Source organism: Pseudorca crassidens, chromosome 3, assembly GCF_039906515.1.
Source record: "Pseudorca crassidens isolate mPseCra1 chromosome 3, mPseCra1.hap1, whole genome shotgun sequence".
Taxonomy (NCBI): domain Eukaryota; kingdom Metazoa; phylum Chordata; class Mammalia; order Artiodactyla; family Delphinidae; genus Pseudorca; species Pseudorca crassidens.
The window spans coordinates 104,620,903-104,645,162 of NC_090298.1; the positions used below are offsets into that span (position 1 = coordinate 104,620,903).

The following is a 24,260-nucleotide window of genomic DNA, read 5'->3' on the forward strand; positions in this document are numbered from 1 at the left end:
GTGTCTGACTAGGTTTGGTAGGAGACAGATAGTCAAAGTATGAGAGCAGTTAGCTTATTATTCTTTGGTCGCTCAAAGCTCTCAACTTAGTTTCCTTATTTATGAAATATGGATAACACCTGTCTTACATACCTGCCTCATAAGGTTGGCATGAGGGCTAGTATGGTATCGTGGTATGGGTGTGAATGCTCTTTGAGAACAGCAATGCAAGTGTAAAGTCATCTAGAAAATCCAGTAGGAAGGAGTGGCAAGGAAGAGGGAAGGGGCCAAGAATAGATGTCTTCCAAAGATCTATATATATATATATATATATTTTAGGACAGGTAGAGAAAATGCATATTTGTAGTGGGAGAAATAAAGGACAGGAAATAAGGATATCAGATGTAAGATTTATTACACTTACTGCTTACTTCCTTGAAAGAGGTACTAATTATCATGTGTAAATTACATTAATTATAATTCTTCTATCCTGTGAAAGTTATCTGTCATTAAAATACTAGGATAAACATTTCTTTTCAGTAGAGTTCTTAGTTCTACAATTATTCCATATTTTGATATATATAATATCAATTATATATAATGATATATCAATGTATGATTTTATGATATAATATTCTGATATATATTATTTATATCATATATGGTATGATATAATTATGGAATTAATTCCATATTGAAATAACTAAAAATGTACTGTTTTATTTTCTGCCATAGGGTAGCATGAACTGTTCTTTCCTTAAGTGTATCTAGTTTGGAAGTGTTTTGGTTAAACCAAAGCCTTTTACAGAAAATTGTTTTCTCTAACGTAGAGTTATCCCATTTTAAAAAAGTGATAGTATCTCTCTTCTTTAGAAATTAAGTCCCATTAATTTTTCATTAGAAAGGAAATCCTGAGTTTCAATAATATTACTCTTAGCGTTCAAGCAAAGAGAATTGTCACATGTGCTAATAACATCCATGAGATTCCATGTCCATTTTGATCACTGGGGATGATGTGGTATAAGGTGTGAAACTGACCTCTGGGAAATTCCTACACAGCACATCCTGAGCTGTCCTCATACACATGCAATGAGATCAGAGTACAGGAGTCAGGAAATGGTACTGCCAAGTTTGTGTGGGGAAAACAAAGGAGACACGGATTTCTGGATGGCTCCCTGGTGCTATTCTGGACTCTTGTGGAAACTTTTAACTCTGCTGCAGTGCCTACGTACCTCGGTCTTTCGGCTCTCTGGCATTTGATCTTTTTGTTTCCCCCCACATGGAACACAAAGACAGAGTTCCAGGAAATGAAGGGTATAGAGGAAAGAAAGCACTTAAGTCATCACAGATGGCAGCCAGGGTGGTGGGAGACAGCTCATATCTCCAGTGCGTCAAGTCCAAACGCCTCCTGCAACCGCTAAGGGCCAAAGTAGCGCAGCTCGTCTCCACGGGGACCAGGGCTCCTCAAAACAGAAGCAAACATTTCTCTCTTCCCAAGTCGGCTCTGATGGCCTTGGGTATTTTTACTGTTTTCTTTAACCTTAAACATTACTGTGCTATTAATAGGTAAAATATTCCCTTCTGGCTAAATACATGTATTTCTGACATGATACATTCTCTCTCTCTCTCCAAGTAAAAGTTATTATCGTAGGTATGGTAACAAGAGAAAGGAAGTCTAACTCAAGAGGAATTTCTATGAAGACAAACGACTGTTCTGTCCATGAAGTTTACTAGGACTGTCTCCCTTTGGGGTGTCTCTCCCTCGTCCCTTTTCCTTTTGCTGGAAAAGGAAAAGGAAAAGGGTCCTCATTCCTTCTTTTTCCGGGAAGAGTATCTCTAAGTTGGGTCCCCCTGACATGACTCTCTTCTAGTACCCCTCCATCAGAAAATACACAACAGACTTCCCTGGTGGCGGAGTGGTTAAGAATCCGCCTGCCAATACAGGGGATACGGGTTCGAGTCCTGGTCCGGGAGGATCCCACCTGCCATGGAGCAACTAAGCCCATGCGCCACAACTACTGAGCCTGCGCTCTAGAACCTGCGAGCCACAACTACTGAAGCCTTTGTGCCACAACTGCTGAAGTCCACACGCCTATAGCCCATGTTCTGCAACAAGAAGCCACCACAGTGAGAAGCCCATGCACCGCAACGAAGAGTAGCTCCCGCTCGCCACAACTAGAGAGAGCCTGCATGCAGCAAAGACAACCCAATGCAGCCAAAAATTTAAATATATAAATAAATAAATTTATAAAGAAAAAAAGAAAATACACAACAATTTTCTCAGGAGTAGCATTTTCATAAAGCTGAGCCTCATTTCAGGACTCAGGTTCTCTGCTCAGCCTCACCCTCATCCCTCCAGCTGTAAGGACAGCACCTCAGACACTCAGTTCCTTGTATTCCTGCTCACTTCCCAGGTTCTTATACTACAAATACCTTCTTATTGGCAATCCTGATATACAAGTGACTTGTTCTTTTTTTCTCCTTCTTTGCATACTGTAAAGTTTTTATGAATTTTGCCTGAAATCTTCATCCTCCCAATTTTGTGCTGTTCTTGATCCTCCGTTCCTTTAAAATGGGGCTCCAAATGGATCATTTCTGTGATGGATTCCACTTACTTCTGAAAAACCCAAAATTAGAGATCCTAACATTTTTTTATTCTGGGTTTTAATGGGGTTGTTTTGACAGTGGGTTTTGTTTTTTATGTGTGTGCTTAATCTACAGTACCTGAGGTACCTTTCAGTCTTATTTGATGTTTATGATATTTTGAATATTTGCCATAATAGCTGACGATCTGTTAATATTGTACTTCCTCTTAAAAAACTTTGTTCCTGGATTTCACGCCCCAGCCTTTTGCATTCTTATCTTTCTGTTTTGGTAAGTTTCTCATTACACTTTTTTTATTTTTATTATTTTTTAAATATTTATTTATTTAGGCTGCACCAGCTCTTAGTTGTGGCATGCGGGCGTCTTAGTTGCGGCGTGCACGTGGGATCTAGTTCCCCAATCAGGGATCGAACCCAGGCCCCCCTGCATCAGGAGTGCAGAGTCTTACCCACTGGACCACCAGGGAAGTCCCTCATTACACTTTTAAAATCTAGGTCTTTCCCAAACACTTCCTTTTGGCCAAAAGCCTTAATTAGAGCTCCTCTAATGTATCTTAGGTACATGAAAGGCGGCTTATTCTGACATTCAGCAGTTGCTGGTGGAAGAACACCTTCAAAAAAGGTGTAGAGATAGAAATACAAAAAATATTTAAAGGCCTTGCCCCTGAGAAAATTACTAACTTGAAGGAGATATGTATTTTTAGAAACTTTGTTCGTACTGAGCAATGCATTATACAAAATCCTATTTACATGCTGAGGGTGCAAATAACAAAGCGGAACTATCAGCAGCGTCAATCTACCTTTCCTGGAAGTTGGAAAAGTCAGTTGCTGTCTCCTTGATGCATTTTCTTGTCATTTTCCTTTGTTGTTTTCCAATTGTGCTTGGCCTCAAAATACCACTACTGAGAAGTTATTTATTTTGATTATGATTTTGCTTACGACTGTTGTTTCTTCCAGCAATGAAGACAGTCTATTCAAGTTTCCATATAGTTTCAAATTATTACTCACCTAATTAATGGTCAGTTTGAAAGATAAGTATGCACACAATGCTGATTCAGTGAAAGGGAAAGTGGAAAGACGACCTTTATCCCCCTCTTCTACCTTCAGCATGGCCCTCTTCCAATAGGACTTGTAAATCACACTTGGGAAGGAGCTTACTACATAGGTCTTGAGATAAAATTTTAGCCCAAGCCCTTTTTCAAATGCTGATGGTTGTTCCGAACCCCATATATACTCAAAGTTGTCCAGTCAACAAGTATTAATTGCATAATTTCTTATATCCAGACATTGGAAGTAAAGAGATGGGGGCTGGTATCAAGAGGGTGTATAACTGGACATGTCCTGGGCATGGAACAATGGATAGTTGTGGGTAGTTAAAAAGGCACAGGGGCTTCCCTGGTGGCGCAGTGGTTGAGAATCTGCCTGCCAATGCAGGGGACACGGCTTCGAGCCCTGGTCTGGGAATATCCCACATGCCGCACAGCAACTTGGCCCGTGAGCCACAACTACTGAGCCTGCGCCTCTGGAGCCTGTGCTCCGCAACAAGAGAGGCCGCGACAGTGAGAGGCCCGCACACCACGGTGAAGAGTGGCCCCCACTTGCTGCAACTAGAGAAAGCCCACGAACAGAAACGAAGACCCAACACAGCCAAAAATAAATGAATGAATAAATAATAAATAAATTAAAAAGGCGGCACAGAGAGGATAGTCCAGGCTAGAGGAGCCAAGAGCCACGCACAGAGGGAGGATGAAACACGATGTAAGTGAGGCTATGGTGAGAAGATCAACATGGCTGGAATGGAGAACTCTTTTTAGAAAGTAGAGGGAGACTGCAAAACTCTGGAGGGTCTTGACTCATAACCAGATACCTCACTGTGATGCTCAATAGAAAGCCATTGTTGGTTCTGGAGCAGGGGCATGACATAATGGAGGCAGTGTCTTAAGAGGATGAATGGGGGCATTGATTGTCCCAGAAGACTTGGAGAGGGAGACCCTGGAGACCACTGCTGAATGTTCCCGACGTTGAGGGGACACGTCTGCAGCTGCAGCTGTTCTCTGCTGTTGACTTCATCTTAAAGTAGTGACAGAAGCCCTTGTGGGTGGTTTTTATTAAAAAAAAACAAAAAACATAAACCAGTTTGAGTTGGGTTTCTGTCCCTTCAGAATCAGAATCCTGATATTTGAATACTCTTCGGAGTTACGTGAGTTGCCTTAGGCTTTGAAGGAAAAGCAATGATTTAGGAAAACAGAATTGGGAGTAGATATAAAGAAGGTAGAAATGAATCCCATGATTGTTCATGGGACCAGGTTAAAGGGGCATGTTGGGGCCACTGATGGCTGTGCTAAGCCATTCCTCCAGCCCTGGTATTGCAGCTGAGATTTAGGCACCGCTCTCTGCTATTGCAATGTGCTTGGGACTCAACAGAAATCGTTTCCAACTGGCAGAGCCCTTCCTCTGCAAGGACAGTATCTTTTTGTTGTTCTTTGGGCTCTTCTGGTTTTCAAATACAGTTTTTTACCTGCTAACAATATGTGTCTATTATATCTCAAACTAGATTTGCAAAGTCCCTCCCACCAAACACAACTTTCCTCTTGTGTTCCCTGTAACTATGCACGGTGGTGCTAATCTCCATTCCCCAGATAACCTTTGGGTTATCTTGAATGTTGCTCTCCAGTGCTTGCTTTCCTACCCATCCTGGTGTTATCTCTGGATTCTCTCTCCAGTGCCGTGTCTGCTTCTTGCCTTCAAACTCCTCCCCACATCTGCCTCTGCATTTTCTGTCTCTACTCTCCATCCCAGCACATCCCCATTCTTATACACTGATGCGAGCGTAACCCTCCAGGAGCACATATCTCATCAGGCCTCTCAGTGATGTAGGTACAGGAAGAGGTGGACACTGAATAATATCTCATCCTCATCATTTCATTCCTTCTGTCTAAAAATCTTCAATTAATTCCTACTGCCAACCAAATGAAGTCTCAAAGCAGCGCTTTCTCATTAGGAATCAAACTTCACAACAATTTAATTTGCTTCTTTCTGCTGCCTTACTCCAGAAAAAAAATGCCAGGTTTTTCATCTGCCCCCCCCCCCATTGGTTTTAACTATGCCTGGTTTTAGTGGTAGTGGTACTTCATTATCTATAAAAATGTATTCATCCTGCTCTTTCTTGCTTACATATTCTAAACTTTCTGTCTCAACTTCCTGTTTTAATGGAACATACGAGTCAACTCACTTATACTAACGCCCTGCTTCCCTCTCTTCCTCCTCCCTATTTTAAATAGGCATATCACTCTTTCTCCTTCCTATTTGCATACATTTGCCTCTTTAAATAACACGTTGACCTAAATCTCTTGTTAAATTAATTTGACTCCCAACTTTTGAGAATAAGAAATTAGTAACCTCTGCCCTTCTTTCACCTTTTTACCACTCCTGTTTTTTCTTTAATAATAACTTCTCCTTTTTTTCCTGTTTAGAATTCCTACTCATTTGATATAAAAGTGCCTGGCTTACGGTGATTTGTGACCACCTAGAGGGGTGGGATAGGGAAGGTGGGAGGGAGGGAGACGCAAGAGGGAAGAGATATGGGAACATATGTATAACTGAATCACTTTGTTACACAGCAGAAACTAACACACCATTGTAAAGCAATTATACTCCAATAAAGATGTTAAAAAAAAAAAAGTGCCTGGCTTAAACACGTCTTGTGTTTCCCTCTTACTTTTTCTCTCTTTTGAATTTCTGTATCTTGATGCTATTTTCCAGCCCTTTGATTAAATAAATAGGTCTCGTTGAGAAGGTAATATTTGAGTAAAGACTCGAAGGAAAAGAGGGAGAGAGCCACATGGCTTTATGGGGGCAACAGCGTTCCAGGCAGAGGGAATAGCCAGTGCACAGATTTTCTTGTGGGAGCGTGGAGTGAGAAAAGGGGGTCAGGGAGATGAGGTGGGGCAGACAGGGCAGGTCATGAAGTGCCTTGTAGGCTATTAGGGATTCGGACTCTGAGAGAACTGAGGAGTCAAGGAAGGTTTCCTTTTCCATAATATTGTGATCTGTTTTAGGAGTTCTATCTTCTTTCTGAAGATATTAATTAGAAGGTTTGGGGGTTTTGTTTTTCTTGTTTGCTTGTTTGTTTTTTCTGTTTTCTGAAGTCAATTTTCTAAGGGTTTTACTTTCTTGTTAGTTTATCTTGGTCTTTAAGACTTCAGATTTTCTTCAAGGGTCTGGCAATCCTTTGCTGTCATTTCATATTTAAGAATGAGGGACTAGAGGGAAAAAATAAGGGATTAGAGTAGTTTTGGAAGAATATGAATAGGGAGTTGGTACTTAGCTTGGGACCACTTTATTCAAAATGGAAGGAAGAGAAGGGATTTACTCTGGAGTTCCAGCCCCCTTCTTAGGCACCCTGATTTTCTGCAGCTAAGTTATTCAGTTTTTTAATTGACAACCCTTCTGATATGTTCTCCTCACAAGCTAAGTAGCTGACTGTCTGCCATTTGTGTCTTGAGGATGGGGGTGTGGGCAAGGTGAGTGGTGGGCAGAAATTTCTCACACATACACCTTTAATTTAGTCTAATGTTTTCGGCAACTTCTTACATCGTCCTCCTATAGCACCTTATTGGACTCTGTCAAACAGATCAGTATTCTCTTATCTTCCACTTATACCCAAATTCTGAAATACAGCTTCCTCTGCTTTGCTGCATGAGTTAATATTTACTTTCTACTTTCCATTTTTCAGAAATTTGGGGAAATTACTCTTCTGCTGATGGTTTCCCACCATAATTGTAAGCAGGATTACTACTTCTTTTATAAATCCTCATCTTAACAGGCCTCGGAAAGGAGAGGCAAACATCTGTGCTCCTGTTCTTCTTCCTGGACTGGGAAGCCTGTTGGGTTTTCATCACAGGTTTTGACAAAACCAAAGAATACTGTGTTTTCGGTATTCCTTTTTTAAAAAATCTGCCAGTAAGCCTATCAAGAGACACTTAATTTGTCATTAACATTTTTATTTTAACGTTATGCTGGGCCCTAATATCCATTTAACTTTTCTAAATGTTTATTTATTTAAAAAGTCAATTCTAGGATATTGCCAAGAATTGGTGATGCAGTTATAAGAATTGTTTTCCCTGAATGTTTCAATCAGCAACGCGTTAGAAAAATTGGCAAAATGTACATACGAACAGCTAATTTACAAAACAGGAAATAAAAAACACTCTTAAATATAAGAAAATACACTCAACCTTACTCATCAGAAGAGAGATGTAAATCAAAACTATAATGGGACTTTTTTTTTTTTTTTTACCTCTTAGATATGTAGAGATCAAAAAGTTTAACACTAATCATTGGTAAAATTGTTATTCTATGTGCTAGGTACTCTGCTAAGCACTCTGAATTGTTTTTTGGGTTTTTTAAGAATATTTATTTCATTTATTTTTTCCTTTTATTTATTTACTTATTTTTTGCTGCATCAGGACTTAGTCGCCGCACACAGGATCTTTTTCATTACGGCTCGCCGTCTGCTCGCGTTTCTCTCTAGTTGCAGCACGTGGGCTTCTCTCTAGTTGTGGCGTGCGGGTTTTCTCTTTCTAGTTGTGGCGCACAGGCTCCAGAGTGCGTGGGCTCTCTAGTTGAGGTGCACGAGCTCAGTAGTTGTGGCGCGCTGGCTTAGTTGCCCCACAGGATGTGGGATCTTAGTTCCCCAACCAGGGATCGAATCCACGTCCCCTGCATTGGAAGGTGGATTCTTTACCACTGGACCACGAGGGGAGTCCCTGAATTGTTTTTTAAGTGTAACACTTTAGTAAGAATGTGTAAACACTGCTACATATTATGGGTGTGGGTCACAAAACCTTTTACTAAAGGCAATTTGGCAATAACTATAAATTTTTCTTTAATTTGTGTACATTTTAACACAGCAGTTCCATTTCCAGGAAGTTATCCTAGGGATATATTCACACATAATAAAACATAAGGACATATGTCACATAAGGACATTCTTTGCAGTGTTGTCTGTATTAGTGATAAGCCTGAAATCACCTAAATGCCCATCAATAAGGAACTGGTTAAATTTTGTAAGCCATTACAGTGGAACTCTATGCAGTCATTAAAAAGAACGAGGAAGCTCTATGGTACTAATAGGGAAAGAACACCAAGTTAGTTTCAAAAAAGGGGGCGGGGGGTGTCTAGAATAACATGCTATCACTTGTGCTTAAAAGTACACTCATATGCATTCAGACTCCCTGGAAGTACACACAGGAGCTGGGAACAGTAGGTGCCTCTGGAGAGAAACAGGGCCAGCATAAAACAGGGGTGGGTAGAAGGGAGATTTGTTTTTCCGTTTGTAACTTTTGAATTGTGTTGTTGTGCTTCTAGTACCTATTCAGAAATAAATATGTAGATCAATAAATACAATGTAAAATTTCCAAAGATATCCTTATATCAGAATTGTAAATGAAAGACTGTTCTTCCTGATTTAGAAAAATCTAGCTGGGAGACTGAGCTGACTTTGCAGTTGGAGAGGCTTAGGGGTCTTGGAGAGGTCCTGGTCTCTATCACCAGTTCCTGCACCTTCTGCACCCCATTCTGCTTCCTGCTTTTGGTAACTGTGTTGTCTCTGTTTCTACTGTGGCTGCTGTGCAGCAGCCCCCAGAGTCCTCCTCTGTCCCTATAGCCCATCTCTCAGCTTCCCAAGTATTGCCACCCTTGCCTGCCAGCCGGAGAGCCACCAAGTGGGCAGCACACCAAAAACAAGAGTCTTTCAGGCTACAGATCTTGGCGAGTCCAGGTGCAGCCTAGTTTTCAGTACAGGGTTTCCATCCCATTTCCAGGATTTTATCTTCGGGGGATCCTCTGGTGAAACATATCCTATCTTCAAGTCACTTCTTAACCTTTGTTGGTCAAGACTGTGGTTTTGAGTAATGATAATCAGGGAGTTTTTTAAATGATAGTGGGTGTAAAACTATCTCACTGGTACTACCATAAAGGAGTTTAGTGACCTATTTTATGCCTAAGCTTAGACTAATTTAACTTGAAAGTAGACAAGCACAGGTTTATCACTGTAACTAGGAAGGAGCACAGCTTCCTGGACTGAACCACAGTGAGGCACTTGTTTGCATTTACCTGAAATACAGCTTATTCACTCACCTGAGATAGAACCTAATTATCACTTACACGTGATGATGCCTGAGTACAACACATCTTCAACAGGAGAGGCAAAGGGCCTGGGAGATGGATATGACAGAACAGAGGAGTGTTGAGTTTACTCTAACTCAGACTCTTTTCAGGAGGAATGATAGTTGACCCCATGTAAGAATTCTAATTCTGAAAAATTGTGAAATCTGAATCAAGTCATCATCAGACTAATCACGTCTAGGAAGTGAGGAATATTGGACTGTTGATAGGGATCGTCCAACCTGTTTTTTATTTATAGATTGTGGTGCAACAGTGTGTGGCAGTGTCTTGTTGAAACCAGCACTTCCTAGCTGGTAATAAAAATGCTGTTGCCTAGTTGGTAAAGTCAGGCTTGGTTGGTATAAGTGTGTCTATCTCACTGCTCTGAAATTCCTACTTAGAAGCTTTCAGGGCCCATAACTGGTGCTTATATTGGGTTGGAGATAGGAGAAGAAATAACCTGCCAAAGCCAAGTGAAGGTGGATCCCGTGTTCCCAGCACCTTCTGCTGCTTCTATGCTTGCTTAAAACTGTCACTCATTTTTTTAAATAAATTTATTTATTTTACTTACTTATTTTTGGCTGCGTTGGGTCTTCGTTGCTGTGAGCGGGCTGTCTCTAGCTGCGGCGAGCGGGGTTACTCTTCGTTGCAGTGCACGGACTTCTCATTGCGTTGGCTTCTCTTGTTGTAGAGCACGGGCTCTAGGCGTGTGGGCTCAGTAGTTGTGGCTCACGGGCTCAGTAGTTGTGGTTCACGGGTTCTAGAGCGCAGGCTCAGTAGTTGTGGCTCATGGGCTTAGTTGCTCCGTGGCATGTGGGATCTTCCCAGACCAAGGCTCGAACCCGTGTCCCCTACATTGGCAGGCGGATTCTTAACCACTGCGCCACCAGGGAAGCCCCCAAGCTGATTTATTTTCATGACTTAAGTGAGATCTGTTATTTCATCTCCCTCGTCAATGAGAGTTCAGCTTCACTGCCAGTAACTTTAAAGTTACTGAGAGGCCTTGCAAAAGTGGTCTGTTCCTTCTCCTATGCCCTCCTCACTCAAACACAGGTGAGCCTCTGCTCTTCGGATCCTAGCAGTTTCAGTTTGCTGCCAACAAGACCTCTGTGATAGGGGTGCTCCAGGAATCATCTCGCCTGTGTTGGTAATTAACTTGCTTGAGTTCCGTAGCATCTTTGAGTAAACAAAAACCTAAAGTTGAATCGGCCCATTGATGAATTTCACTTCTGTTTTGGATGCCGTAGAATTAATCCCACATCAGTCAACACTAATAAATGACCACACTGAGCAAAATGCTGAGCTGAGTGCTGTGGATAAAAACAGAAGTTCCCTGCTTCTCGTAGTTGGATCATTAATTGATGAGGGGTCTAGTGAGTTATAGAGCCAGCAGCAGCAGAGCTGAGGTGATGGGATGGGAGGCTCTGTGGAGCTTGTGCCCGCTGGGGAGGGCTTTCCAGGGCAGAACCAGTGCTAGAGACCAGGAGCCAGTCTAGGGAAGAGAAAGGTGGAGACTCTGTACATCATCGGATGAATGGATAAAGAAGATGTGGCACATATGTACAATGGAATATTACTCAACCATAAAAAGAAATGAAATTGAGTTATTTGTAGTGAGGTGGATGGACCTAGAGTCTGTCATACAGAGTGAAGTAAGTCAGAAAGAGAAAGACAAATACCGTATGCTAACACATATATATGGAATCTAAGGGAAAAAAAAGTGTCATGAAGAACCTAGGGGTAAGACGGGAATAAAGACACAGACCTACTAGAGAAGGGACTTGAGGATATGGGGAGGGAGAAGGGTAAGCTGTGACAAAGTGAGAGAGTGGCATGGACATATACACACTACCAAACGTAAAATAGATAGCTAGTGGGAAGCAGCCGCATAGCACAGGGAGATCAGCTTGGTGCTTTGCGACCACCTAGAAGGGTGGGATAGGGAGGGTGGGAGGGAGGGAGACGCAAGAGGAAAGAGGTATGGGGACATGTATGTGTATAACTGATTCACTTTGTTATAAGGCAGAAACTAACACACCATTGTAAAGCAGTTATACTCCAATAAAGATGTTTAAAAAAAAAAGTCATTTTAATCTGCACATACCTGAATGCTCTGTCATTGAAAGACTTTGTGTGGGTGGGTTGACCTAGAGGCAGGCTCTGTAATCTTGTCAGTGCTAAGCTAGGGGCGCTGCATCAGGACCACCCACTTGGTGAGGGCTGAGTGCCCAGCACTGCACACAAGTGCCTGGCCAGGAAGGGCGGGGCAAGGAGGGGCTGAAATCCAGCCACTTCGCTTCCTCTGCTCCTTGGTGCTGGGCTCTTCCTGCCCAGAGCAAGAGGCACCATTTCTCTGCCAAGTCCTGTGTCAGTAGGGCTACATCCAGACAGCACCTTTTTATGAGTGCTTCTGGCCGGGCATGGCTCTTTCTGAGTCTTCAAGGGTGCTGTGCAGGACAGCTACCGTGCTGCCTCTAAGTCTGAATCTGACCCTGCATAGCATAGAATTGCGTAAATATTTGAATGAATGCTGAGGTGGATTATTGAAGTTACACACGCACTTCATCTCCCTACTTAAAGAGGGACTCGAGTGGATTTCTTTTTCTTTTTTTTTGTGGTTTATTGTATTTCAATTTACTTGACTAGTTTGTGGAAACTTGTTGAAGAGATTTTCTGATTTACTTTTTTTTAACCATTTTTTTCCCTTGAAGTATAATTTACAATGTTGTATTAGTTTCAGGTGTACAGCAAAGTGATTCAGATATATATATATATACGTACGTTTTCAGATTCTTTTCTGTTATAGGTTGTTATAAGATATTGAATATAGTTCCCTGTGCTATACAGTAGGTCCGTGTTGTTTATTATATATAGTAGTGTGAATCTGTTAATCCCAAACTCCTAATTTATCTCCACCACCCACCCCTCTGCTCCCACTGCTATCCCCTTTGGTAACCATAAGTTTATTTTCTGTCTGTGAGTCTGTTTCTGTTTTGTAAATAAGTTCATTTGAGTGGATTTCTTTTTCTTTCTTTTTTTTTTTTTTGGTTTATTGTTTTCAATTTACTTGACTGGTTTGTGGAAACTTTTTTTTTGTTTTGAAAAACCTATTTACTTTTCCAAATATTATTCCAAATACATGCTTTACAGGCTACTATGGGTCAGAAACATTCTGTAGAAGAAATTATTTTGATAGACATTGGAAATAATTTTACTAGAAGAAAAAGCTCATATTTATCTAGATGTGGCTGTGTTCCACAGGAAGATTTTGACGTCTAAGGTGCAAAGACAAAATGACTGTGGCTTTTCTTGCCACTCAGAATATTGACAGTCTTCCCTTAGAGCCTACTCTTTTTTTTTTAATATCAAAATCTAATAAGCCAAATTTATTCAAGAAAAGTTATATCCATTTTCCTTTAACCTTCTTAATCTACCAAGGACAGTAACTTATGTAAAAGCATGCCTGTTTTTTCCTTTAGAGCTTCTTTTTTCTTTTTTTAATTGGAGTATAATTGCTTTACAATGTTGTGTTAGTTTCTGCTGTACAATGAAGTGAATCAACCACATGCATACCTATATCCCCTCCCTCTTGCCCCCTCCCCCACACACCGCGTCCCACCCATCCAGGTCATCACAGAGCACCGAGCTGAGCTTCCTGTGCTTTATAGCATGTTCCCACTAGCTATCTATTTTATGCATGGTAGTGTATATATGTCAATCCTAATCTCCCAATTCGGCCCACCCTCACCTTCCCACCCTGTGTCCACATGTCCATTCTCTACATCTGCATCTCTATTCCTGCCCTGCAAATAGGTTCATCTGTACCATTTTTCTAGATTCCACATATACATGTTAATATACGGTATTTGTTTTTCTCTTTCTGGCTTAGTTCACTCTGTATGACAGACTCTAGGTCCATCCACATCTCTACAAATGACCCAATTTCGTTCCTTTTTATGGCTAATATTCCATTGTATGTATGTGCCACATCTTCTCTATCCATTCATCTGTCTGTGGACATTTAGGTTATTTCCATGTCTTGGCTATTGTAAATAGTGCTGCAGTGAACATTGGGGTACATGTGACCTTCTGAGTTATGGTTTTCTCAGGGTATATCCCCAGTAGGGGCATTGCTGTGTCATATGGTAGTTGTATTTTTAGTTTTTTAAGGAACCTCCATACTGTTCTCCATAGTGGCTGTATCAGTTTACATTCCCACCAATAGTGTAAGACGGTTCCCTTTTCTCCACACCCTCTCCAGCATTTGTTGTTTGTAGATTTTTGATGATGGCCATTCTGACTGGTGTGAGGTGATAACTCACTATAGTTTTGATATGCATTCCTCTAATAATTAGTGATGTTGAGCATCCTTTCATGTGCCCCTTGGCCATCTGTATGTCCTCCTTGGAGAGATGTCTATTTAGGTCTTCTGCCCATTTTTTGATTGGGTTGTTTGTTTTTTTGATACTGAGCTCCATGAGCTGTTTGTGTATTTTGGAGACTAATCCTTTGTTGCTTCCTTTGCAATTTTTTTCTCCCATTCTGAGGGTTGTCTTTTTGTCTTTTGTATGGTTTCCTTTGCTGTGCAAAAGCTTTTAAGTTTAATTAGGTCCCATTTGTTTGCTTTTATTTTCATTACTCTAGGAGGGGGGTAAAAAAAGATCTTGCTGTGGTTTATGTCAAAGACTGTTTTTCCTATGTTTTCCTCTAAGAGTTTTATAGTGTCTGGTCTTCGATTTAGGTCTTTAATCCATTTTGAGTTGTTTTTGTTTTTGTTTTTTGTGGTAAGCGGCCCTCTCACTGCTGTGGCCTCTCCCGTTGCGGAGCACAGGCTCCGGACACGCAGGCTCAGCGGCCATGGCTCACGGGCCCAGTCACTCCGCGGCATGTGGGATCCTCCCGGACCAGGGCACGAACCCGTGTCCCCTGCTTCGGCAGGCGGACTCTCAACCACTGCGCCACCAGGGAATCCCCGAGTTTATTTTTGTGTATGGTGTTAGGTAGGTGTTAGGTGTTAGTTGGGTGTCAAGTAGACAGTATACTGACCTTTAGAAGTAGGGCTCCAATGGACAAGGCGGTGGAGGATTGTCAAGCATCAGAATGAATTCAACTTAAGAACAAACTGGCTCTGATCCCAGCCAACCCCAAAGTCTAGCCAGAGGCCCATTAGAAATAAATGCAAATTGTAGTATCACTTTTACAAGGTTGTGCCACTCTACACTGTTAAATCTAATCAATCCATGTTAAAGCTAAGCACACTCCCATTATTAGCTCAGTCCTCACCGTATCCCATTTCTATGAAGGCTCCTATGGAAACTTTTTAAAGAGATTTTCTGATTTACTTTTTTTTATAACATTTTTTTTTCTTGAAGTATAGTTAATTTACAGTGTTGTGTTAGATTCAGGTGTACAGCAAAGTGATTCAGAGATATATCTATATATATACACACACATATATGTGTACTTTTTCAGATTCTTTTCCATTATGGGTTATTACAAGATACCGAACATAGTTTCCTGTGCTGTACAGTAGGTGCGTGTTGTTTATTTTATGTATAGTAGTGTGAATCTGTTAATCCCAAACTCCTAATTTATCTCCACCACCCACCCCTCTGCCCCCACTGCCATCCCCTTTGGTAACTGTAAGTTTATTTTCTATGTCTGTGAGTCTGTTTCTGTTTTGTAAATAAGTTCACTTGAGTGGATTTCTTATGCTTTTGAAGAATAGGAGTAATGTGTGTGTCTTGGGGGATAGAGGGAAAAGGCAGGGATGTGCTCAAAGGGCCCTTAACAGTTCTATAATTCTTTTTTTTTTTTAAACAGTTCTATAATTCTTGGAGTCCATAAATTAAATTAAATTCTCGGAGTCCATAAATTTGATATTAAAATAAATCTTCTAGGGCTTCCCTGGTGGCACATTGGTTGAGAGTCTGCCTGCCGATGCAGGGGACACGGGTTCGTGCCCGGTCTGGGAAGATCCCACATGCCGCAGAGCAGCTGGGCCCGTGAGCCATGGTCACTGAGCCTGCGCGTCCAGAGCCTGTGCTCCACAACGGGAGAGGCCACAACAGTGAGAGGCCCGCGTACCACAAAAAAATATAAATAAATAAATAAATAAATAAATAAATAAAATAAATCTTCTATTTTAAACCAAAGCAATGTTTTCATTTTAATGTTTCAAGGCTTTCCATGTACCTTTTATCACATAATGCAATTCAGTTATGTACTGAGTCCTTTTAATGTACATAAGTGCTTTAAGTACTTTGAAAAGAACTGAAGAAATAGAAGGTTGGGCCTATGTCCTCAGATGTTAACCTACCTAGAAAAGGAGAAATGCAGAATGAGAGTATCAACCACTCGTAGGGATTATGACTTGGATACCTTGTCAGACATACCTGGTTTTGATTTTGACACGACAGTAGGACTCCCAATGTGGGCTGGAATTTCCATGCGCTGTGAAAAGTGGTAAGCAAGCAACCACAGAGGTTCAAGTAACCAATAGCATTTCCTGCCTGCGAGGTTTTTTGCAGGTGAAGATACTAAATGGGTGGTAAGTTAGGATTAAAATTAGCTAAACTGTCACAGCAATGCTGTCTTCCTTTACACTCAGCCACCGTGGAGTTCTCATGGTCTAGAAGTATGTTTTGTGAGTCCTCTGCTGTGCAGGCTGACACCAAAGAAGGTCTGATCCATGCTACCACCTTGTGTTCTCCCTGGCCACATTCCTTCCTCTCCTTCCATGTTGAAATGGTTTCCCCTGATCCCGAGACTGAGGGAGCTCACCTGTGTCCACTGCACTGGCCGTCCTCCATCTGTTAATGGTTCAGCGTGCTCACCCTCTGACTTACTGTCTCCTCTACTCCCTTTTTCACCAAGGTCAGACCTAGTTTTCCAAAAGCCTACTGAGTGCGATTATATACCCGCACTATCCTAGACCTCGTGGTCAGTATAAAAATCAATGAGATTCTTCTCCCCAGCCTGGGGCTCCCACACTGAAGAGCTAGTAAGAGGGCTCGGAGGATAGATGCGTGGCTGGGGGGTGGATGGATGCGAAGAAAGAAAATATGAGAATGGGCATGTACACAGAGGCCTCTCGGATGGGCAGACCTGAGTTTGAATCCCAACTCAGACAGGTACTAGTTCTGCAAACTCGGGCAAGAAATTCACTATGTGAGAGCCTCAAATTCCTAGTCTGTGAAATGGGAGTAATAATTCCCACCTAGCCTGGGTGGTGGTGCGGATTAGAGAGTGTAATTGCTGAGAGAAGCGCTTGGTGAAATTAGCAAGCACCCAAACCAGGACCTATATAGCTACAACAAAAGATGATAAGTGACGTAAGTGCAAACAGACGGGGTGGGAGCGCCCAGCAGAAAGGCTCACAGCTGGCAGGAGGCCGCACGTGAGCTCGTGCACAGGTCAGGGGCCCTCCCAGCTTCTGGGTGATCTTCCACCTCCATGCTGGGCTGGGCAGAGCCAGGCAGCGCAGGGCACAGGCCGCATACCTGGGAGCCGGAAAGTCCCTGCAAAGTTGGACATTTACCTGCACATAAACCTGCACGTGTATCTGAAGCAGGCATGACCCAGAGCTCCACCCCCTGGGGCACCAGCTGAGGGGGTAGGATGGAGGGATGGAAAGGGCACTGCTGTCCTTGTTGACTTCAGCCAGTCCCGGGCATTGAAGATCATTCCACTCTCCAGAAAGCGAGGTCATGTCATCGTTTTTCCCTCCTCCCCACTCTGGATATCTAAGGTGAAGTGTTTTCTCCAGCTCAGAGGCTGAGAATGGTGTGGAGGAGAAAAAGAAGGTCTGCAGGTCGCCAGCAGCCCTGTCCCCTGCTCTGTCCAGCGAGACCGAGTCCGCAGACCCGAAGAGAATCATTTCCCTGCGGTGAGTCCTCACCTTGACTCTGTTCTTCTGGCCTTTCGGGGAGGAGGGGTTGCTGGGAGGAGCTGGTGTTTCTAGTTTTATGGTGATGGTTAACAGTGAAGATCTCCTACAAGCAGATGACACCCCTGAGAAAGAAGTGGGGTGTTTTTCCTTGATATCCAGGCACTGGCACCTGCCTTCCTTTCTCAGCTCTTCCCGCCAGCCTCTCTTCTCCTTCCCACTGCAGCCTTCTGCAGAATTTCTGCCCCTTTCTGAAAGCACTGATTTTGCTAAATGATAAAGCCGGGGTGGGCCCCTCTCTGGCATGGAGTTAGAAGCACCTGGAAAGGCTGCCAGGGTTGCTGCTGAGGCCACCCAGGTTGGATTGTCTGCTCGGCCTGTGGGTGTGCACACCTGCTGTCTCACTTTCCTGGCAGCCACGGAAAAGAGCGGAGGGAAACCCTGCCTGGGATCCCCGGGTGGGGTGTGCACATCTCCCTGGGCTGCCCATTTCCTGGAGCCGGTGCTGGAAGCCGGGCTCAGTTTGGTCGTGGGGCTGTGAGGGGACAGGCGGTTTGAGATGTGGAGCTCTGGTCCCCGTCACTCTCAGGGGCACCAATTATGTGCTTGCTTTCACTTGGAAGGAAGAAGGAGGAACTTCAAGTTGCTTTTGTTCCCTTAAAAGAGAATGGTTAAGCCAGTGATCAATTACAGGTAACTGTGGCCATTTATCCACACCAAGTGGAGGAGTAATAGCTCTCCTCCCCATATTAGAACTGTCAGAACTCCTACCTTCTACGTCTTTTGTCCTCTGCTAAAGGATGGTTAAATAACTCCTGCTTTTCCCTTCCTTCCTGGCTACCCGGCCCACGGCTTCTCTGCAAATCTATACCTCACTCAGGACCAAGCATAAGTCTTCACTCTGCCCCCAGATTTTTCTATTCTGACTATCACTCCCAATTCTGTCTCCATCTTTTCTGCATGACTGTTTTGATGCATCTTTTTTTTTTTTTTTTTTTTTTGCGGTACGCGGGCCTCTCACTGTTGTGGTCTCTCCCGTTGCGGAGCACAGGCTCTGGATGCACAGGCCCAGCGGCCATGGCTCACGGGCCCAGCCGCTCCGCGGCATGTGGGATCTTCCCAGACCGGGGCACGAACCCCTGTCCCCTGCATCGGCAGGCGGACTCTCAACCACTGCACCACCAGGGAAGCCCCAATTCTGAATTTTTGAATAAAAATGTTTTGCACTAGGTTTCAGGTCCTGCTCATAGTCATCTGTATGAAGTGAGACTAACACAGTTGAAAAGATACAAAGAAATAACGCATGTAAATAAGCATGCCTCCCACCCCTACCTCAGAGCCGATGCTGTGCAGACAAGCCCTTCTACTTGTGTCTCTTGAAATCATCAAGGGTACAGCTGCCCTTTTGTCACGTTTGCTTACAGTCCATTGTTCTTCAGAAGGTCTGATCATTGCCTTGACAGTACCATTAACATACATTAATTTGAATCAGTAGAGGTGATAAATTCAAATTAGTGGCTAGTATAAATAATAGGTAATTTGACATTTGTAAAAACAATTTTATTTTCAAGTAGAGTACAAATGTCTACTCATAGTTTTTTTAAAAAAGTAATTCCTGGAATTCTAAAGAAATTTATATCTGTGAATTGGTTCAGTGGCCAGTGACTGAATCCAAATCTCCGTGCCTTGAATTGATGAGAGATATTTTGCCTCTGGTTTGAGCACTGTGGACTCAAAACTGTTGCGGGCAGCAGAGGCCTGGGACATCACGTAGTCAGTCTCTTCACAGCTGAGAAAGCCAGAGTCCAAAGTCTCTCTCTAACTTCATTTCTGTCCCTCTGTCACACCCATATGCCACCCAAATTGCTTAAGAGTCTTCTTAAATTCACTTTGAACCAAACATTATTTTAACTGAGCCTCATTCTAGAGAATCCTATCATGGAATCATGAATTTCATGTGCCATTTTTTCCCCCCAATAAACAGAAAAAAATCTACATAATTGTATCACAAAATTTTCCCATGTGTATACCTCTAAAAATCATGCATGCATTCCACTTTGAAATGGCTGGGTTTCGCTGTACGGTTAAAGATGCAAGTTCTACTCAAAGGAAGAGCCAGGACTAGAATCACCTTGGAAAGAAATCCGGGAGCTCTGACCTCTGCCCTTATGAGAACAAAGGAAGGACTTCCAAACACGTTCTTTTTTTTGTCCTGATTTTACTTCTATTTTCCCACTCTGGGATGTTCTGTCTCTCTTTTCCCCATACCCAATTCCTGCTCATCCTGTTAGGCCCAGTGTGTTAAACCCTCACTGACCTGCTGGTCTCTTCTCTTACCTCCTGTTGGACTTAACTGTCTCTATACCACCTCCTAACGCCTATGATATGTATTGTTTTGATGCTACATCATGTACTGCCTTTTTAAAAAGATGCTTGATATGCGCACAGGTTCCTTAAGGGTAAGGACTGTCTTGTGCGCCCCGAGGCATTTAACATGACGCCTCTCTCAATTGACACTTGTTAAGTATTCACAGAATTCTGGATTGAACTATAGCTGCAGTTTCAATAATCAGCCTCCAGTACTCCTCCTTATACTGCTTAAAATACTTTTGAGATGATATAATTACTTTCACAGCTCAATCGATACTTCTCCCTTCCAAAAGGTACGGTTTCTTCAGTTTGGGATCCCGCCTGCTGGAATCACCCCGTCTCCCACACCGTGTCCTTAGAGTCCTGAGGGATTATCGATGTCTAGAAGAGAAAAATCAATGTCAGGCTTTCTTGTGAGCTGGTATAATAATCAAGACGTATTACACTGTATACAGTTAATGGTAGCGTAAAAAATTCATCTTACGGACTTCTTGGATTTTCTTTCCTCAGGTCGAAATCCAGTTTTGATGGTGCCTCTTTAGCAAGTGAGAAGAATGACTGTAAAACAGAAAGCAAGAATGACTCTAAGATTGAAAGGAAAAAGGCCTCATCTTCCAGCCAGGTAATTTGGGAATGAAATGTGTATTGTCTCAGAGGGTGACAGAAGCATTGAAGCCAATGGGAAGAGGGAACGCAAGGGTCAGGACTAAGGTAGGCACAGATTTTAGAGAATCAGGAAGAAAGGACCAGCTGCAGTTCCCTCGGGGGAGCTTTCATCAACATTATATTTCACAGCTGACCATGCGGCACATGCAGAGGGGCAGTGAGTACTGAGAGTCATGTGCTTGTCTAATAATTAGCGGAGACCAGGAGAGGTGTGACATCCTTGCACTACAATTAAAGAGTGTGATAAGGCACCTGTGTGAATAGAAGGCTTCCCAACTGCACACAGAGGAGGAAAACCTGGGAACAGGGTCATGATTCTTTTTTGGAAGCAATTTGGGGTCTGCTTCAAAATACACCCAGATGGGTAACAAAGCCCAGTTCTGTGTCATAGAGTATGACATACTTACTGGGGCCAACAGTTTGGGGCTTTTTGACACTTCACTCCTAAAATACTTGAATATGTATCTCCTAAGAACTAGAACAAGAAACTGTTGGCTCACCCAAGAAATTTAACTAAATAGTAAATGTACAAAAATATTACTAATATAAAATCCATTTTCGATTTCCACAATTGTCCCAGTAGTGAATGTCCTTTATAAAGACTTTTTGCTCCCCCTCTCTAGAATCCAGTTGAACCATGCATTCCATTTATTTGTCATGTCACCTTTAATTTAGATCAGTCCCTACGTTTTTTTAAATTTTATTTTTATTAATTTCACATTTTTGAAGACTCCATGGCCCAGGATATTTTTAAATCAAGCATGCAACCAGTGCTCACTGTAGCCATTAAAAAGAAGATCTCGGCAAAGCCCTGATAGAACACCTAGCTTTAATCAAGGAAACTTTCTGGATGCAGGATGTACTCCAAGGAAGGAGCATGAGCTAACCTACTTTATGTGAGGTGTTCATCTATCAACGAGTTGACTTGAGGGGACCATCTGCCATACGCATGACCTGTCTGAAGCTCTTCTTTATGGCAATAGTAGGGCCATTTCTGCCACTGAGACTACTCCTAGTTTGGATAATGCATCATCAAGGGCCAACGTGTGGTATCTCTCTGTTCCGCTCATAAGACTCTGCCTGCTAGGATGCTTTTGAAGAAAAGTGGTCCTGTGGATGGAGGACCCAGCTCTACCTCTTAGTAGCTGTGTGGAGCCAGTTAAGTCGCTCATAATCCCTGAGGCACAGGGTCCTGAACTGACATCAGTTCCCAGGTTACTGTGGGGCTGGGGGTGGTGTTTTGTGAAAGCATTTTACAAACTGTAAATTGCCGTCTATACATTGTTGTCACAAGTGGAAACAGATGAAAATGAAGTGATTTGCAGCATTTCAGACTCTTGGGCCTTCTACCGCCCTGGAGAGTTAAGTCTTTTGTGTGAAATCCTACTTGTCACCTCCCCCTGACACTGGTTAAGGGAACACCTTCACAACAGTAACAGTCACAGTGACAAACCGGAGACGTATTACCCCATTTAAGCCTTACGGCATCCCTCTGAGGCAGCTACTGGCACAGAAGAGAAAACTGGCCCAGAGAGGTTAAGTAACTAGGCCAGGATCACGTGCCACAGAAGAGGTGCAGCTAAAACTTAAACTCAGGGTAATCTGATACAGGGCTTTTAACCGCTACCCTCTTCTGAGAGTACTCGCTGGGACCTTTAGTGCCCTGGGATCCACTACCTGGTGAGATTTTATCTCATTTCTTATTAGGGACATCCTTGTCCAGCCACTTCTGCAGAAGGCTGACCACCAGCTACTTCACGATTATAGATATATATATGTCCAGTCAGCAAGTCACTGATCTTGTTGGAAAATGAAACCTTTGTGCCCTGCCTTCCACGTTTTTCACTGAAGGGTTGGGTTGGGGACTATGAGATCAGGGAGAATGAACTCCTAAGATTCTCTGTTCAGGGTGGGGAGATTTGTTACATAATTTAGATTGAAGTTAAAATTCGTGATGTTTGAGAAGAACAAGAGCGGTGATGCCTGTGTTTTGTCGTCCTTGTAGGACAAGGCAAACATGCACTTCCACAAGCTGTTTCTGGATGTCCCCACTGAGGAACCCCTGAGGCAAAGTAAGTTCTGACTTGGTTGACTTTGAAAAGATGCTAATTGGTTTGGGGGAAGAAAGAGTCTGGGGACTGAATCACCAAGGGGAATAGGTTTCTGAAAGTCATGATGTAACAATAACACCGACCTCACTCAGCTTTCACCCAGCACCTTGAAAGATAAGGGAGTAGAATGGGAAAGGGACCTCCTCCACGTGATATGATATGGAACCATCCAAGGGGATTCCAGAATGTCCTCGCCTTGCATACTCACTGCTGAAATGTGTTGTGATTGGATCGTGCTGAGATTTAAGATAATAAGACCAGAGCAAGAGAGGCCACTAGAAGAAGACAACACAGACGTAGGTGGACAGACATGTCAACCCCTGTGCTGTGCAGGGCTCAGTGGTCACACCTAAACACCTGGCCCAGCACAATGTTCAGCACCTGCTCCACTCCGCTGAACGCATCTGGGGCCCAGGGTTCCATTCCAGCTTCCCTCAGTACACAAATGCTTAGGCAGCATGCTGGCTTCCTCCCACCATCTCCAAACAGGAAGGTGTGGGTCATGTGTTCTCCCCACAGTGAGACCATCTATTTCAAAAGGAGTCATTAGTGACCATACCAGGGTAGAAAGGGCAGCAGTGCCAACATTAGCACAAGGATGACACACCTTCCCCACACCTTCCCAAAGAGAGGAGTTTTTTTTTTCCCTGGTACGCGGGCCTCTCACTGTTGTGGCCTCTCCCGTTGCGGAGCACAGGCTCCGGATGCGCAGGCTCAGCGGCCATGGCTCACGGCCCCAGCCGCTCCGTGGCATGTGGCATCTTCCTGGACCGGGGCACGAACCCGTGTCCCCTGCATTGGCAGGCGGACTCTCAACCACTGCGCCACCAGGGAAGCCCCTTGCCTTTCCATTTTGACGTTTATACTGAAGTTTGTAAGACTTGGAATTAAAAAACAAACTCTCATCTCCATAGCTTTATTCCACTAAAGATGACTGAAAAAGAGGTGAGAGATCTTTTGAGCATGTGAGTGTGTTATCTCTGTGCATCTCTGAGTCACCAACATATATACACAATTTTCATTTTAAATGGAAATTCTAAATGATGTTATACCTGTATATATTTTCCCAGGTTTTACCTGTGCTCTACAGAAAGAAATATTATACCAGGGGAAGCTCTTTGTATCAGAAAACTGGATTTGTTTTCATTCCAAGGTCTTTGGAAAAGACACTAAGGTTGGTATAATTTTTCAGAAAGAAAGCTAATCCTGCATTTCCTTATATATTGTGACTATTAATTGTTTTAAATGTAGCAAGTCTATAAGTATTTGTGTCATTATTATTCCTTTAGACCAAGTTTCCTTTACTATAGTTCCAAATACTACAGGTTCTAAATGCCTCTAGATAACCCAAACTTCCCTTTTTCCCTAAACAGCACTCTCTCATTCATTTCCTTATGTATATATATATATATATATATATATATATATCTCCCACAATCCTACCTTAAATCCTTTTTACCAAGATGTCACCAGTAC

The 24,260-nt window shown here is 42.8% G+C and overlaps 1 protein-coding gene across 5 annotated transcripts in view; it reads left to right on the forward strand.

The window, feature by feature from the left end:
* GRAMD2B (GRAM domain containing 2B) overlaps positions 1 to 24,260 on the forward strand; it is a 67,701-nt gene that overhangs the window by 25,131 nt on the left and 18,310 nt on the right. For 3 of the 5 annotated variants that reach the window (XM_067731600.1, XM_067731598.1, XM_067731596.1), the window contains exons 2-6: positions 17,518 to 17,637; positions 20,301 to 20,420; positions 20,518 to 20,629; positions 22,679 to 22,745; positions 23,855 to 23,958. In XM_067731600.1, coding sequence (XP_067587701.1) covers positions 17,518 to 17,637; positions 20,301 to 20,420; positions 20,518 to 20,629; positions 22,679 to 22,745; positions 23,855 to 23,958 — 523 coding nt within the window. The remainder of the gene's footprint in view (positions 1 to 17,517; positions 17,638 to 20,300; positions 20,421 to 20,517; positions 20,630 to 22,678; positions 22,746 to 23,854; positions 23,959 to 24,260) is intronic. The other 2 variants (XM_067731599.1, XM_067731601.1) reach the window with 2 other exon arrangements.